The following is a 16,190-nucleotide window of genomic DNA, read 5'->3' as shown; positions in this document are numbered from 1 at the left end:
TTAGTTCGATCCTAAGATTGGCCTTTGCCGGATAATTCAAACTTGACCAGTCAGTGCCTGACCCCTATGGTGAGCCTGATAGTGACCCCTTTTACTGGCAGAGTCTGTCTAGGCAGAGCTCGGGGCACAGTGAATGCGTTAAATACATGTCTTCACCCAACGAAAACACCTATTTTCAGCCTGCCCTAGGAAAATTTTCAAGCAATAATGGTAGCTCACGATGTCTGATTACAGTATTCACCCAATTCTAATGCACGCCTTTCTTGCCAGGAAAATTGGTGCGAAAATTGCCTGCCTGCACAGTGCAATCAAATACAATACCAAAACCGCATTTGTATGCTTTACCACACAACATAGCTGTATTGCAAAAAGCTGATTTTAGGAAACCGCCTGCTTGGGTGCGAGTTAGATTTCGAGTTTGCTTAGGAGATTTAATGTCATATATACGTTAGTTTTTTACTTTGGACAGATCTAAGGCAGGCATGCATTTGATTCCAAGGCCATGTTAGAATTGGGCATATAACATATAATGCGAAATGAATCAGCAGTGTGTTTTAGAGATTTTTCTGCATCTTGTTTAATTTAACCAACCGGATAAATAGATCAATTTTGTCAGTCAAACTAACAGAAGTCGACTGTATTTCTTTTTCCACTGGAAACTGTGTCCTCTCCCTCTATGGCTGCATTCTCAGACTCACCTCATGAGGCACCTGGTGAACTCGTTGTCATACCTCTTCAGCTTCTCATCAATGTACTCGAGCACAATTCGGATGACACGCACTATGGTCAGGATGAGGGAACCAAATGCAACTGATCCCAGGTGGTACCTGAGAGGAAAGTTGACAGCAGTCACCACTGGTACCAATTAGAGCCACCTTCAAAAATTATCACAATTTCTTCAATTCAGTGTTGCTATAACCATCAACAGCTACGTGCGACTGACCAAGAGTAAAGGTCAATGTCTGCAACTAGCACACAAAAATGGGCTCCATATTTAATCTTGTGCATTTTGTTTCGAAGTGCTTCCCACGGTGAATTTATACAAGAAAGTTTCCTTCGGATGGTTGATCCTGGACATATAAAGCCCAGACATGGCCTATATTATTGTCTATGTAGAACAGTCGCAACATCCCCTTGGAAAATCCCATGCAAAAGTATAGCTTTTTTGTACGTATGTGTGTATCTAAGTGGCCTTCCCTGGCACATTCAGTATATTGAACACTGCACCCCTGCAAATGTGCATCTGCTAATAGTCACAATCACATCTTGCAACCACAAAGTAGCATCAGTACGTACCACCTAGAAAAAGTGAGCAAGGTCTCAGTTTTCCTCACTGCAAATATGAATAGCTTGTGCAAACTGCAGCCATTCGTTAATGGAAAGTTCAAAGTGGACAATGGATAGCCATGGTGCTTCAAGAATGCAAAAGGCCCCCCAGTGTGATACGCGTTCCACAGTAATGTGGATGACGCAATATTTTCACCGAGTGTGTGCAGGAATGCGACGCTGAACTGGAGATCTCTAGCCACTGAGTATCTTCTTGAAGACCAGGAGATCCCACACTGGGTTCCGTGAACAGCACCTTGAACAGGCATAACAAATCTGACTCCTCCTTCCTTTTCAACGAATTTTAATGCGAATAGCTTTCGTTGCCTCTTTCACCTGTTTTCAGGGTTGGTTGGCAGTTGGTGGTTGATGGTCAGTGGCTGGACTTGCGATAAAGTGCCGGTGCAAAGGGCTGTTGTGCCATGCTACGAGCACTACGTGGCGACCACGAGGCGATGGGAGCTGACTTACTGCCTGCAGCACGTGGCTACCACGAGGCGACGAAAGCACCCACTTCTCCACGGCAAATCGAGAATTCGACACGGGAGGCGACTTCAAGGGGCGCCAAGCCATCTCCGCAGCGCCCAGTCATCATCGCGACGAATCAGGAATTCGACGCCGGCGAGGTCATCATCCTGCCCCGCCCGGTTCTGGCCGACGAAGCGTGGCCGAAAGGATTTAAGGGCGGACCGGCCCATTGTGAAGAGAGAGAGTCGCTTGCAGCCGCCCAGTCAGTCTGAGGCGCTCCTACTGCTACCTGAACGCTATCATCCACTATCTGTAAATATTGTATAAAGCTTTTCGTTTCTTCTTCGTCTACGGAACGAGTCCGTCTTTCATCCTCCGCCCCGAAGTCACAACAGGGCGTGTGCACAACAGAGTTGCGAGGCGCATTCTATTCCGAATGCTAAGTTTATAGCTGTCTGAAATGCACATGTTATTGCGCTTGAGCCAATGCAGCAGTGGAGTGCTCAACAACAAAAACATTCGTTTGCTTGCTTGTTTTTACATTACAGTTTTGGTTTAAACTAACCGCACGTCACATCCATACTTCTGTAGTCTTCGTGAAAAGACCATTGCGACAGCGGCGTACAAGACTCATCACTGTGGCAATTCACGGGCCTGCGCACAGTACTGAATGCATTTCATTTGTGGGTGATCTAGCATGCGAGCAGGAAGAGATGTTCTGTACAAGCCAAGAACCATTTTTGCACTTGGCAACATAAATATGGTTGACTCATTGGCGACGTCCGTATGACGATCAGCAATTTAACTGCAACGGAAAAGCGGGGCACCTTCACATGCGAGTCAAGCTACAGGTACACTGATGGCGACGTTGTGCACATCCATATAAGCCAGTTTGCTTCCGCGCTGCATCTGTTCCCAGAATAACACACCCAACAAGCACTTGGACACTCACGAGGCCTTAGGTATGAAGTGGAATAGTCACGCATGCTTTTAGGGTTCGTGTTGCTATTATTATATTGGACACCATTATTGCAACATTTGTATGCAAAAAATAAAATAAGTAGACTTCTGTGCATCACACATCTTCTTGGAGAAACGTATTGGTAAGTTCACGCCTGTCACAATCTTGGGAAATACTTCCGAGGTGTACGCCGTTTTCAGATAAGCTACAGATAGGAACATTTTACGTAAGCCCTCATTATAACAAAATCATTTTACTCGAATGAGGCGTGCTTTTTAAACAGGATTACTCGAAGCATACAGATCACCTGCTCTGCTTAGAGCACACCAACAAGGAGCGGATGCGCGCACTCACGGCGGCGCTCAGTGCCTTTCATACAAAGTGATTCTTTCTGTAGTGAGCAATCGAGCAGCCCTCTTGATTGCCAATGTGGTGCCTGCGCCCCCTTTGGCTCCATGCCCGCACATTATCAAGGGCGAGCAGAGCTGTGAAAGTAGTGCGCAACGAAACAGACAAATGTTACTCCGCAGAGCTTTCTGCGTGCCCGACATGCATTGTGCCATTAAAGGTCACTCGGGTGACCTAGGTTCCCAAACCAAAACGCACTACTTCCTTTGTACTTGCGTGTGCGCATGCATTACCTGCTGCAGACTGTGTGAACGTGTGTGGCTTGTGAATTGCTTCTATAAGCATGCCTTGCGTGTGCTTTTGTGATGTACAATTGGAAATGGCACCACCAGTTCCCAGGAAAAAGTGTCTGACCTTAGAGCAAAAAGTTATTTCGATACATGAGGTGGAAAAGGGAAACTGACAGAAATTTGAAATCGCAAGGCAATTCAGTGTACCACATTCAACTTTGTCAAATGTACTGAAGAACAAGAAAAACGTACTGGAAGGCTTCGAGAAGAGTTCCTCAGCCATACGAAAGCGCAACCGTGATGCCAAATATCCCGAAGCGGAAGGTGTTCTTCTCAAGTGGCTGAAAAACGTCAGAAATATGAACCTCCCCAAGAATGGACCTGCACTGACCACAAAAGCCGGAGCCCTACAAATGGGTGAGCAAGATTTTAGATGCAGCAATGACTGGCTTGAATGTTTGAAGAGACAGCACGGCGTGTCCTTAAAATCGATTCTCAGTGAAAGTGCAGCCGTGGACCATGACACCGTGGAGCGATGGCACAAGCATTGGCTGAGCACCCTACTACAGCTATATGAAGCGAAAGACTTTACCAGTGAAATCTCGATACAACAAACTTCAGGGGACCGCAGCAAACTGTTCGTTATTCTGAAAGATTGTTATAGTGAAAGCCCCAAAATGAACCATTTCGCCCATCAAAGTTTATCATTTGTCACCGTATAAGCTACCCCCAAGAACTTCACTGTTGGCTTCCATACCGCACTGTTGGTATTTTCCATAGATTCTGCCGCCACGCACCACCGCAGTATTGTACACAGATAGGTACACGCAAGTGAGATGCTCATGCATAGAAAACCACTGAAAACCACTTCCGTCGTGCGTCCTCTCTTGAAAGGGACCTGCATGGGGGCTGAGTCTGGGCGTGACAGCGGCTCATATCTTTGTGCGTGCTGCGTTCTCACCGCTCAGTTTGCATAGAAGTGATACAAAGCACGAAAGTCACTTCGATTGCCACTGCTGCTGCACTTCCTCATGCCAACATTTTGATGGGGAGTGTCCGCGGTCATCGAGTGGGATTTGTCCATGTTTGCCTGTGTGCACTGACACCATGCTTGTTAATTTATATAGTAAGCAGATTTCTGCACGGTTATATTGCCAACAAAACTACTATCCTTACTTTGTATAGCCATCTACGCATTTGCTATCGCAATCGATGGTTAGCCTATTGGGCGAAATTGCAACATTTTTATTTATTAATTAGGATTACCTACAACGCCAAGAAAGCATTATGGTAAGAAGGTTACATTTCTTGCAAAATTGAAAGAAAGCAGCAAACCAGGGTGTCTACCAAGTTGACATTTCCAAATTCCCAGAGTTTTCCAGGTTTTCCCTGAGTGCCTTTGCGAAATTCCCCGAGTAATGCAGAACTATGTTTTATGTCAAAACGGGCTGAAACCATATCGCCCGATGCTGTCACTCTCTAAGCAAGCATATGACAAAAATTAAAAAAAAAAAAAAAACGGCTTAATCCAATTTGAATACTAAGGAGTAGTGTTTATGTTATTCAAAAAGAGAATAGAAGGGACGGGTTAGTAAAATGCACAGCAAATAAGATGTCCTCAAAAAAATATTGCAAATCTAGCTGGCCATTCTCAAATACAGTCAAACCCGGCTATATCGAACTCGCAGAAAAACGCCTATCAGTTCGATATAGAGCATAATTCGATATAAGCCTGCTAAATAATTGGATGTCATAAAAGCACATCCCATTTATAAAATCACTTTATTGACGAAACTAGCTTAGTTTCGCATAAATTAGTCCTGCATTTTCTTCTGCTTGGGCAATTTCGCTGCCTGCGACGCACGCACTTCCCCACGTTGTCTAAGGAGTCCGAGCAGCTGAGGCCGCAACCTTCCGCATTCGCGCAGAAGCACCGGGCTAATGCGAGTGCACCAATCACTTCGGAGCATGTGGGCAAAGGACCGTAGTTGCTTTCCTCAACGTGCCTACTTTCATTTGTGCTCGGTACGATGTCGGCGATGTAGTCTTCGTTTCGGTATCTACCGTCGTCGCGACACCATCATCTGTACTCACAAACTCGTCCACCGTTGATTCGAATGTCCCGGAAATTTTGACAGCTCTCCCCTAACTTCGGCAACACCGGCAAAGGCTTCGTCGCATTCATCAGAATTTACAGTCATCACCGAGCACGCGGAAACCGGCACGTATGAAGAACGCCTCGTACACGGCCATGCGTACGCGTCGGGCGCCATGGGTACCGGGTTGCGAGTCTGGCCACTTTAGCCCTAATCGTGCTGAGAGTGCTCCTCGGAATCTTGCACGCTGCGGGGATATCGCGTTCGACGCGATTTATGATTTCGATCTTCACGACGAAAGGCGAATTCTGCCGCTTCATCACGGCAACACTACGGGAGAAGGCCCACAAGGCGCAAACACGATAAACCAGAGAAGCAGCCAGACAACTCGCACTTTCGCCATCTTGCACGAAGAGCGCACAAGAGCTTCTGATTGGCTGTCTGAGCAAGCGCTGTAGGCGGGCCAGGATCATTTTTTGCTGGGGAGTGTCGATAGATAGTGATCTAAAGAAAGGAAGGACGCTTGATTCTGAAAGCCGTGAGGGAGCATGGCGAAGCGTCGTCAGGGGAGAGGGAGTGGGAAGTGAAAGACGATAGAGAAAGAGGGAGGATAATAGACTTCACTATGCGCGACAGGGGGAGTGTCGACAGCTCGCCCAAACAGCCCGAGGCAGCGCGGTCACGGTAGGGAGAGCGGTTGGATGGAGCCGCGCCGCCGGGTTTCTCCACTACCGCGAGGGAAAGCCAACTTCTGGGGGCACTTTTCCGCCGCTTGACGTTCGATATATCGGGAGTCACTGCAATATTTGTTCGATGTAAGCGTAATTTTTGCTATATATACTCATTGTAACTATACCGTGACCAGAAATTGTTCGATATATAGAATAATTTGATGTAAACGTGTTCGATATAGTCGGGTTCGACTGTACGAATAAAAAGAGGATGCATACAGAAGCAAATATTTTCGAATATGAGCTATTTCTATCAACTGATAGCAAGCTCAGTGGTATGAGGCCCGAACTTTGTCACAATTTACATTCTCTCTCAGGAACTCGTAAATCAACCTCAACTGTCCCGACTTACTCTCAGCCCGTGAACAACACCTCACTGTGTTTCACTGCGTTAAAGAGTTTATATTGGTTTGGATGAAGGACAGCTGCATCTCGGCATCAGCCAACACTGTTTTTTGAGCTCAAGCTTCTTCAGAACGGCGGCAGCGCATTTCCCTTCCCATTCATTCCTCAATGTGTAGGTCCTTTCTGTTCTCGTCCTCATTGCGCCGCTCGTTTGCCCCACAGACCATTTGAAGCATCTTCTTGGTCAGTTGTACAGTCTACGTCCGATTTCTATAACTGCCTAGGGGCAGCGAAAACTCGAAAAATCGGCCAGTTGGAAAAAATGAATGCATGTCTTTTATCGCCCTTAAGGGCTCAAACCACCACAGGCATATTCAAAAAAGCTCTGAAGGCCTGTCGGTACATGTATTAGGTGTATCAGCGCTCGTACTGTGACAGGAGATACCAGGTGCACGCATGTATAATGAAGGAATACATGCTGAGTCCCGTGGACATAGCCCCTTCACACGCTTGTTATGCTTCACTGCAATACTTTTGCATATGCTTCACCGAGTAACATTTCTGTAGAGACGCGAAGCTGACTTTTGGAAAGCGGCTTTATGCAATGCACCGTGCTTTCCAAGCTAAGTCAATCGCGAAGACCACAAAGGCAGAGTCAGTGCCATTGCTGACAGCAGCGATTTCTTTCAAAGAAAAACATGGCGCCCAATGGCAAGACGCTCAATAGCAAACGTTGAAGCAGCTAGGTCTAGCATTGCCGCAGTGGTAGCTACGGCTGCCAGCGGATCTGCGTGCGAGAGCACCAGTTCGAGGCGGCGAGGTAATCAAAATGGCAGCGGTGGTGGTTTTGATTAATGCTGTTTCGGACCTGCAGTCACAGCAAAAAGTCCAGAAAATCGGACTGCGAAGGGTTCTTGCGTCCGAAATTTCAGACGTTCTGATACATTGACTCTATGGGGTACGTGGTGGTGCCGCAAAGCCATCCAAAATATCGGGCATCCAGAAAGTCGGTCGTTGACTGTGCACTGGCAACTCCTCCAGCCGACGACAGGGCGTCAAAGACGATTCATTACGATTCCTGTCTGTTACTCGAACCAGCATTACCACGACTTTCGGCCTTTTCAATAAAATTACAGCTAATTTTCCCTGATAGAGGCACAAAATCCCTGAGTTTTCCCAGAGTTTTTCCAGACTACTCAAAATCCCTGAGAATTCCCGGTTTTCCCGGTTGGTAGACACCCTGCAAACAAGCATTATAATATATTAGGAATAGCCAATACTATAAACGATTAACATTGCCGCAAAAGGCATTCTTGTTTCCTCTGCTGCCATCTTGGATTTTCCCACACATCCTCCCCAGCGTTCGCTTTCTGCGCTTTGTTATCTGCTAGCCTACTGTTCCAGCTGCCAAAAGGATACACGGAAATCTAAGAATCCCCAGATTTCGAAATATTGTTTCATAGTACTGAGGCATTGTTAACATGACACAGAAAGTGAATAATGATTGTTATTCAGAACTTCGTAGTACTGAGATATTTTTACCTTTAAACTACAGTTGAATCTTGTTAATTCGAAGACACTTAATTCGAACTTCCGGTTTATTCGAACTGCCGCCATGTTCCCGTCAAATTTATATGTATTCCAATGGGCGAAAACCCGGTAATTAAAACACTCAAGTATTTGCGCATTCGAATTACCGGGCGTTTGGTGGAGTCTGATCAATGCTGGTGAGAGGCAGCGCCACCTCTGACCAGCATTGCTCTGACCCCAGAAAGGCTTAGGAGAGACCCCTCAACGCTGCGCGCAAAAAAATGTGGTAGAAATTTGACCCTCTCTCAAATGGCAAGGTCGTCGTTTCTGCGTCGCGCCATAATGCCCCGGCCACACTGGTGGAAAAACGTGCACCGCAGAAGGGATCGGTCCTGGGCCGATTTTTCGTGGCTCGCTGCGAGCGGAGGAGACCAATAAGAGCGGCCCCTACAGTGACATATGCACGGGAAACTGGTATCATGCAGACCCGACCGCTCTATTTGTACTAGCATCTGGTTCAGTCAGACTGCCTGCTTCAGACTGCCGGCTTGGTTGGTCTCATTCGCACTTGTTTTTTTACAATGACGTGTCTAAACCGAGACGCCTTGACGGAAATGTCGTGGGAGACAGTGCACCGTATCCAATTCTGTACGACAAGACAGACCCCGAATACAAGGACGCGAAGGCAACACCCAGTACCTCATGCTCCTAGTCTTTTGAATGTGGTGACACCGCAAGAGAAGGGAGCACGCCAACATGATTATGATCAGTGGCAACGACTACGTCATCCTGATAAGACATCACTCACGTTAATAATGCAGGACGAAGAACGTAAACACAGTGCTAATCTGCCAGCAGATGAAGGAAAAAACATGCGAGCATGCAGAGGAAAGCAGCAGCGGAGGCCCAATCTGGCCTCGGCAACTCCAATGCTTCGGTGGCAGCAGGTGGTAGTAGTGTCTCTGTATATGCTCCCGCAGGGAGCGGGAGCATATACAGCGACACCAGGTGGCAGAGGTAATTAGCGCCATCCAGCAAGCTGGCGGGAAAGCGAATCTCCTTCCCTCCCGCCCCTCCTCGCCAATTACGCTCCCCTCGCCCTCCCTATCCAACACCCTCATAACTCCCTCACCTTCGACAGTGCTTGCGAATTCTTTCGCTATATTTCACTACGCCCACCGTTCGTGCATTGTGCTATGGTGCACGAATACTTCATGAACAAGCCATTTTAATTCGAACAAATTTTCAGGCCCCTTCGAATTCGAATTATAGAGATTTGACCATATAATAAGTCAGCGGTGGATTTCTGAAAAATTTGTTCATCTGAAAACGTCCTTTATGCGGTGTTCATAGTAATGACGTTTCACTGTACAACTTATATGAGGCTGCGCTCTTCTACAAATTGTTGTCAAAGTGCACGTGCATTACACCAGGCAGATCCTGATCAGAAGTTCCACTGTGAACAATGTGGACCGATTTTCTGGTAATGATACGTGTTGACTGTAGTCAACTGATCTTACAGTGCCCTTCAATGCCACATTTTTTGCACGCAATGCACAGAACGTTTCTATTTACTGAGAAAAAAAAAAAATGCTAACTGTCATTCAACAGGAGACTCGGCAACAGTCTCCATTTCGCCACTTTCTTGGAGCATTTTGTGTGCGTTTCGCCTGTGTTGCGTCTACTCAATATTGTAGCACATACTGGTTATTACCACATTCTCTGTGAATCTCTCACTGGTTTAAAAATGTGTATTCCTGCACCCTGAATTAAGGTAAAGTAGCAAGTTAATGTGTACTCTACGTCACCAATTGTATGAATACGTCTCCATTTCCTTTTTTTTTATTCGCTGTTAAATGCAAGCAGTTAATGAGCTCAAGCAAGCGAGGCCACTGTGAGTAACAATGAACTAGTAGGACCATGAGACTGCTTTAGATTAGAATATTTTACTGCCCTTGAATGGTTATGCGCACGACAGCGATGCAACAAATTTGTAAATACTTGAGAAACTAAAATAAAAAAGTTGCTCTATTTCAGCTAATAGAGGCCACTATCTTGTTTCAAGCTAACAATACCAGAATGAGGAACATAAGGAAATTATAGCACATAACTTTCAACTCGGTGTTATGGCATCCTGCATCTGGAGACTGCCGTGTCACACGATTCTCACATAATATCCCATTTTAGCTTTCATTTTGTAACAGCTAATCACAAATTTAATTCACCACAATGGCATCAGAACCACATAGAGTCAAACATCGATATACTGAATTATTGCGTATATGGAACACTTTCTATATCACTTGGAAAATCGCATGCATTTTTTATTTTTTATTTCAAATGAGGTCGGATGTAGAATGGATATATCGAACTCCACCACCCCAAACCACGTGCACTCTGTTGGCAGGCGGTGAGCTTTCCCGCAACGCCCTCAAAGATAGCAGTGGTGCAATGGGTGTTCCCGATTGCTGTGCACTATAGCTGCGCACATCAATTGCGCCAAGGGCGCCATTTGAACGAAACGGCATATGCTCGTGGCGGCTTGGCTAGTTCGACAACGTCAATGACGCATTGCATTTGCTGCACTGACTCCTCCTCGATTCCACGCTATGCGCCTGCCCCGCCTCGTGAGTAATGGCGCTGCGCTTGCACAAAGACGCGCGACAGCGCATGTTCACTGGGCTCACTCATAGACGCCACTTAATACTTTGTTACTGACAGTGTTTCAATATGCTTCAATTGATGGAGATGGAGATTGCAGCGGAAGTAGCGGCAAAACCAAACGGAGACGCTGCTGAGGTTGATCCCGTAAGCGCTGCTGTTACCCTGCTCCCGACTTCAACTGAGGCTGTAGCTGCTTTGGCCCTTCTACGCCGCTACTGTGGCGCAATAGAACGCACCGGCCTATCGCTTGTAGATTGTTATGTTGAGGACACCATGGCTAAGCACACGGCTGCCAATAAGAAGCAGGCTACACTGCTGCAGTACTTTGAGCCAAAGAAAATAATTTGTGTGAAGCTTTGAGTGAGTCATTACTGCGGCATGACTGGCACTAATTGCCACGCCGATAAATTGGTCTCAATGCGACCTGCTGCTGCTCTCAAAGCCACGCTATTATGGCCCTTCCTGTGGTTTGTTTATAAATGATTACTGATGAGATACCATCCACTGGGAATGCCCTGGGAAATTGTGAAATGATTTTTACTGCTGCAACTTTAAAAACCAATTAATGAAATTTCAAATTTAAAGAAGTTTTTCGCAGCAAGTACAACTTAATTATATCGAGGTTTGACTGCATCAATACATATACCGTAAGAGCGCCCCGCCCTCAACTTCACTGCTAATCTCAAATTTCTGTGCCATTCCGGGAAAGCCGACAGTGGTCTCGCTGGGCAAATGGCAAGATCTGCCTGTCACACAGTACAGAGGATCTCCCTGTGGCACAGCAACGAGGCCACTCAGCAACGGAGGAGTGGTCGCGGCTATGCTCTGGTGTTCCGGCAGCCTTACCACTGCTGATCGCTCACTACCGATATTGTCGCTAGGCCTTTTCCGGTTCACTTTGAATCTGTAGCAGGTGGCACTTCAGAACGAACCGCCGACACTCCCAAGCAGCAACGTTTTGTTACCGTTGTTGCTGGTTTACCCTCGCCTCGCAATAATTTCACATGCAGAAGAAAACATGCTGATATTCGCAGTGCCTCCAGCTGTGATGCGAGCATGGCCGAGCCGCGGTTTGCTGTCTGTTGTCGGTAGCCATGCACTGCAGCTGAGATTGACTTGTATCAGAACTCTTGTTACTGCTAATCCTTTGACCGTGGACTTCAAGGGGAATTCTGCGAACTTCTTCTGTGACCAACTTGGAGGAGTCTTTCAGTTTTGAGAATGATAAAGAACACTTAACAAATCTTTGGCTTAATAAAGTCCATGTTAAATAAAATTTTAAATTCATGTCCACTGCATTTTATTTTTTTTTCCTGGCGGGAAAATTTTGTCGTCGCCATCTTGAATTTTGGTGCCATTCTGGGATAGTGCCTCCACCCCTTGCCAGTAATTTCGACTTGCTTGAGGGGGGGCGCTTGCTTGGAATTTTAGGGTAGAACTATTTTGCGATCCCCTTCTAGTCTGATATATCCAGAAACAACTGTATAAAGTCATATATCTTAAAGGCTTCATTTTCACTTCTAGCAAGCTTCTTTTGTTCATATGCTCAGAGCTGTAATTGGGAAGCTCATATGTTCACTTTACACTGTTTTTTGGTTGCTGTAATTTCTTATATCCATTGCATATTTACAGAAATCTTGTACAGCTGGGAAGAGCTTAAGGACCTATTTAGCCATAGTTTTGTTTTTACTGCCCTTTAGGTTTTGTTGCTTTTATCAGGCCCCCCCCCCTCACATCCTTCGCTTTCCCAACTTTCTTTCACCCCCCGCTTGTACACTTCTTAGGTTTCTCAGTTGCTTTAGAGCCTTTTGGCCTGAGTGTTTTGTATTGGGAGCCCATAACAAGCCAGCAAAAATTCCATATTTTGCATCTGGGCATGCTATGCCTACCGGACAGTGATCCATAGTCCATGGAGCACAGCAAAGAAAGGAACATCCTGTGGCTTGTGAAAGGCCCAGTAGTAGGAGGCAAAGGCCGCTGCCAGCGCCACCTGACCCAGCCCCACTATGAAGAACATGCCCCAGATGAGGCCAATGAAGTTGTAGATCTGCAGCCGTGACAGGTGCTGGTTGGCCACGTACTGCGTGAACTGACACTTGAGATGCGACAGCGAAGACGACTTGTTGGCCTCCTGTAAGATGGCAAGAGCAGGTCGGAAAATATGCTGCCGCTTCTTAACACCAACCAAACAACAAATTTGTACCTTTCAGGCTACAACATTAAAGAATCCATCCCTCAAATGTTTTAATGCCAGTACATGGCAGCCTATTCTCTCTGCTGTACTACTTAGAAGCAAGATAGATGACAGTGTCATCTACTGCACCACATGCAATAAAAGTGCCCTTCAGAGCGATCTTGCTAACCTTTCTGAATGGCGCGACACTTGGTTAACGACACTGAACATTATTCAATGTAAAATAATGTCACTCTTGCACAGCCACTATACCCTCAAGTTTCGGTATGTGATTAATAACTTGCCCTTGGAATCAGTTTATGCCAAGGCGTTATTGTATCTAACGATCTGACTTGGTGTAACTAATATCACACTTGCTTATAAAAGAACACTAGGCTTCCTGAAATGTCATCTATGCCATGTGCCAAGGCTACTTGCCTACAAATCGCTAGCGCGGTGAAAATGCTCTGCAGCATGGGACCTACATCTTGTCAACACACTTGCAAAACTGCGATGTAATGTGAATTCTTTTGAGTACATCACATCAGCATTACATTGCTGATGCATCAATATCTTGTTATCGTCAAATCACTAGCCACTGCCATAAGTTCTTCAATAGTACTAACCCCATAAACACCTTATTAGACCACCCATCAGTCGGCATCAAGTTTCAGCCTCCTTGGTTGCCCGGGCTGTGCCAGACTGCAAAGGCCTTACTCCCAATAGCGTTGCTATGACACGCCCATTGTTACTTAATTCAGCAAGTCACAAACCACTGTGGGCAAAGCTGTCTGTAAATTTGTTCTCTTTTGCCCCAATATTGCCATAACCCATCTCTTATAAGACAGACCTCAATATAAGCAACAGAGATATAACAAATTGTTGGGTATAACGAAGTAAACGTAGAGTATGCCTCGTTGATATCAGTGTGCAAGAAATATATGCTTATAAGGAATACCTGACGTAATGATGCTATTATTGTATCAGATACGAGTTCGTTATGACAAGGTTCGATTGTATCACTGATACGGAAAACACACTGAACTGAAACAGAAAGCATGTCAGGAAGAATGTCAGCAGCCACAACCACAGTAGATGCAAATTTAGGAATGACATAAATTTGTATTTAGGCACGAAATTGCAACAGTGTTAAAGTTTTGGGTCATCCAAATGCTCTTATGTGCCATTTCGGATTAAAAAACTACAACTTCCAGCAGCAACATAATGAAGAGGCCGTGACACACACAGGTATACAGTACAACCCTGCCGATACGTTCCTTGTTGCTGCATTGAGTTGCTATGGTCCCGACCTAAAGCCCTTTGACTCCCATGCATTATGTTCTCATTTTATATCGGGTGAGCGAGGTATTTGAGAACACAATGTTGGCTTCAGGCAGAGAAGAATATCTCCAGTAAAAAAAGACATATTTGCACCAAACTTTGGGAAATACTTCTCTTACAGTTTATTTACACAATCACTTGTTTGTTGGCCTCTCTCTCAACAACGCCCAAGACATAGTAGTCGAGCGGATTTAAATCTGGAGAACTAGGAGGCCACAAGTTGGAAGTGACGTGGTCGTAGTTGTTAGCCAGCCACTTCAGGGTGATGCAGGCGGTGTGGGCGGGAGCCGAATCTTGCTGAAAGACATAAGGTCTTCCATTCGAAGCAAGTCTCTATCCAGGGCTTTGCAATGGTATAAGCACCTCCACATAAGTGGCAGCAGTAACGCGGAGTCCTTCTGCAAAAAAGTGTGGCAGCATGACGTCCCCCTCATTGCTGACAATGGCTAACACCATCACAGACGACGGAAGTTTTGTGCGCATCATCACTGTAGGCACCTCATCAGTGCTTGCGCAAGGCCACCTGTCATTATGGCAGTTAACTTTTTGGTCTTGGTCAAAGTTCTTTTCATCTGAAAAAAAAAAAAAAAAAAGACAGCCTTCCAGGCTCCTCAGGTCTCTTCAGCTTGCTTGGCAAGCACTTGGACTGGAGCAGACGATTCTCCAGAGTTTTATCGGGCATGAATTGCCACCTCCTCGCGACATAGGAATGGTATCTCAAGTCCTCGTGCCCACAGTCGATTCTGAGACTTGGAGCTACGTTGTAATGGCCGCATTGACTTCCCTGGGTTGTCATTCATAACTTATTTATTTATTTCACGTACTTTCAAGGCCCGAAGGCGTTACAGAAAGGAGTGGAGTCAAAACTAAAAATACAAACAAAAAGTATTAACAAAAAATATTAACAAATGGCATTCTGAACGGCGGTCTTGAAGTTAGTAGGGTCGGTGATGAGTGCGATTGATGCGGGAAGGCGATTCCAGTCCGTGCTTGTCCTGGGGATGAATGAGTCACTGTACCGGTTAGTACGGCACAATGTCACCCCGATTTTAAGGCTGTGGTCAGTGCGGGCCGAAATATAAAACGGAGGGGCAAGAAGGGTTTCTTTTAAAAGGGGGTTCAAATGAAAAACTTTGTGAAAAAGGGAGAGACGGGAAGATTTGCGGCCTGATGAAAGATCAGGTAAGTTAAGAGTTCGTTTCATTGAAGAGATACTTGCATAGTGAGAATAATTAGATAAGACAAAGCGTGCACCGCGGTTTGGAATACTTTCAAGAGTAGAAACTAATGAAGACTGAGTCGGATCCCAAATGGCTGAAGCATACTCCAATTTGGAGCGAACTAATGTTTTATAAAGAGTTAGCTTCAGGAAAGAAGGGGCAGAGCTAAAATTACGGCGCAAGTAACCAAGCATGCGATTAGCGTTTTTAGTAACATAGTCAATATGCGAGTGCCAAGAAAGGTTATTTGATATGTGAAGGCAGAGATACTTGTAAGAGGTAACCGACGTCACAGGTGCACCATTAATAAAGTACGTGTGCGTGGCAGTGTTACGAGATATACACATGGCCTTGCATTTATTTGAATTTAGTTGCATGCACCAATTAGAGCACCACTCAATTACGCAGTTAAGGTCGTCCTGCAGCTCTTGGGAATCTGAAGGATTAGTAATTTTACGGTAAAAAACACAGTCATCCGCGAAAAGCTTTATGGAAGAGGAAAGAACGCAGTTCGGAAGATCGTTAATATAGATTAGAAAGAGAAGTGGACCCGGGACTGACCCTTGAGGAACACCTGCTGGTAGGTTAGAAAATCGAGAATTACAGTTATTAGTGTTTACAAACTGCGTCCTGTTAGAAAGAAAATTTTTTATCCACTCGAGTACATTTACGTCCAAGTTAAGTTCAGCCAGCTTAA

At 45.6% G+C, this 16,190-nt stretch overlaps 1 protein-coding gene across 4 annotated transcripts in view; it reads right to left on the bottom strand.

The window, feature by feature from the left end:
• Ctl2 (Choline transporter-like 2) overlaps positions 1-16,190 on the bottom strand; it is a 448,555-nt gene that overhangs the window by 67,077 nt on the left and 365,288 nt on the right. For all 4 annotated transcript variants that reach the window (XM_050168532.3, XM_050168529.3, XM_050168530.3 and 1 more), the window contains 2 exons: positions 12,649-12,890; positions 699-827 (listed from right to left, as the gene is read on the bottom strand). In XM_050168532.3, the coding sequence (XP_050024489.1) occupies positions 699-827; positions 12,649-12,890 (371 nt within the window). The remainder of the gene's footprint in view (positions 1-698; positions 828-12,648; positions 12,891-16,190) is intronic.

Source organism: Dermacentor andersoni, chromosome 1, assembly GCF_023375885.2.
Source record: "Dermacentor andersoni chromosome 1, qqDerAnde1_hic_scaffold, whole genome shotgun sequence".
In the NCBI taxonomy this organism is placed as follows: domain Eukaryota; kingdom Metazoa; phylum Arthropoda; class Arachnida; order Ixodida; family Ixodidae; genus Dermacentor; species Dermacentor andersoni.
The sequence above is the reverse complement of the archived record's forward strand: the minus strand, read 5'-3'. Positions and strand labels throughout refer to the sequence as shown.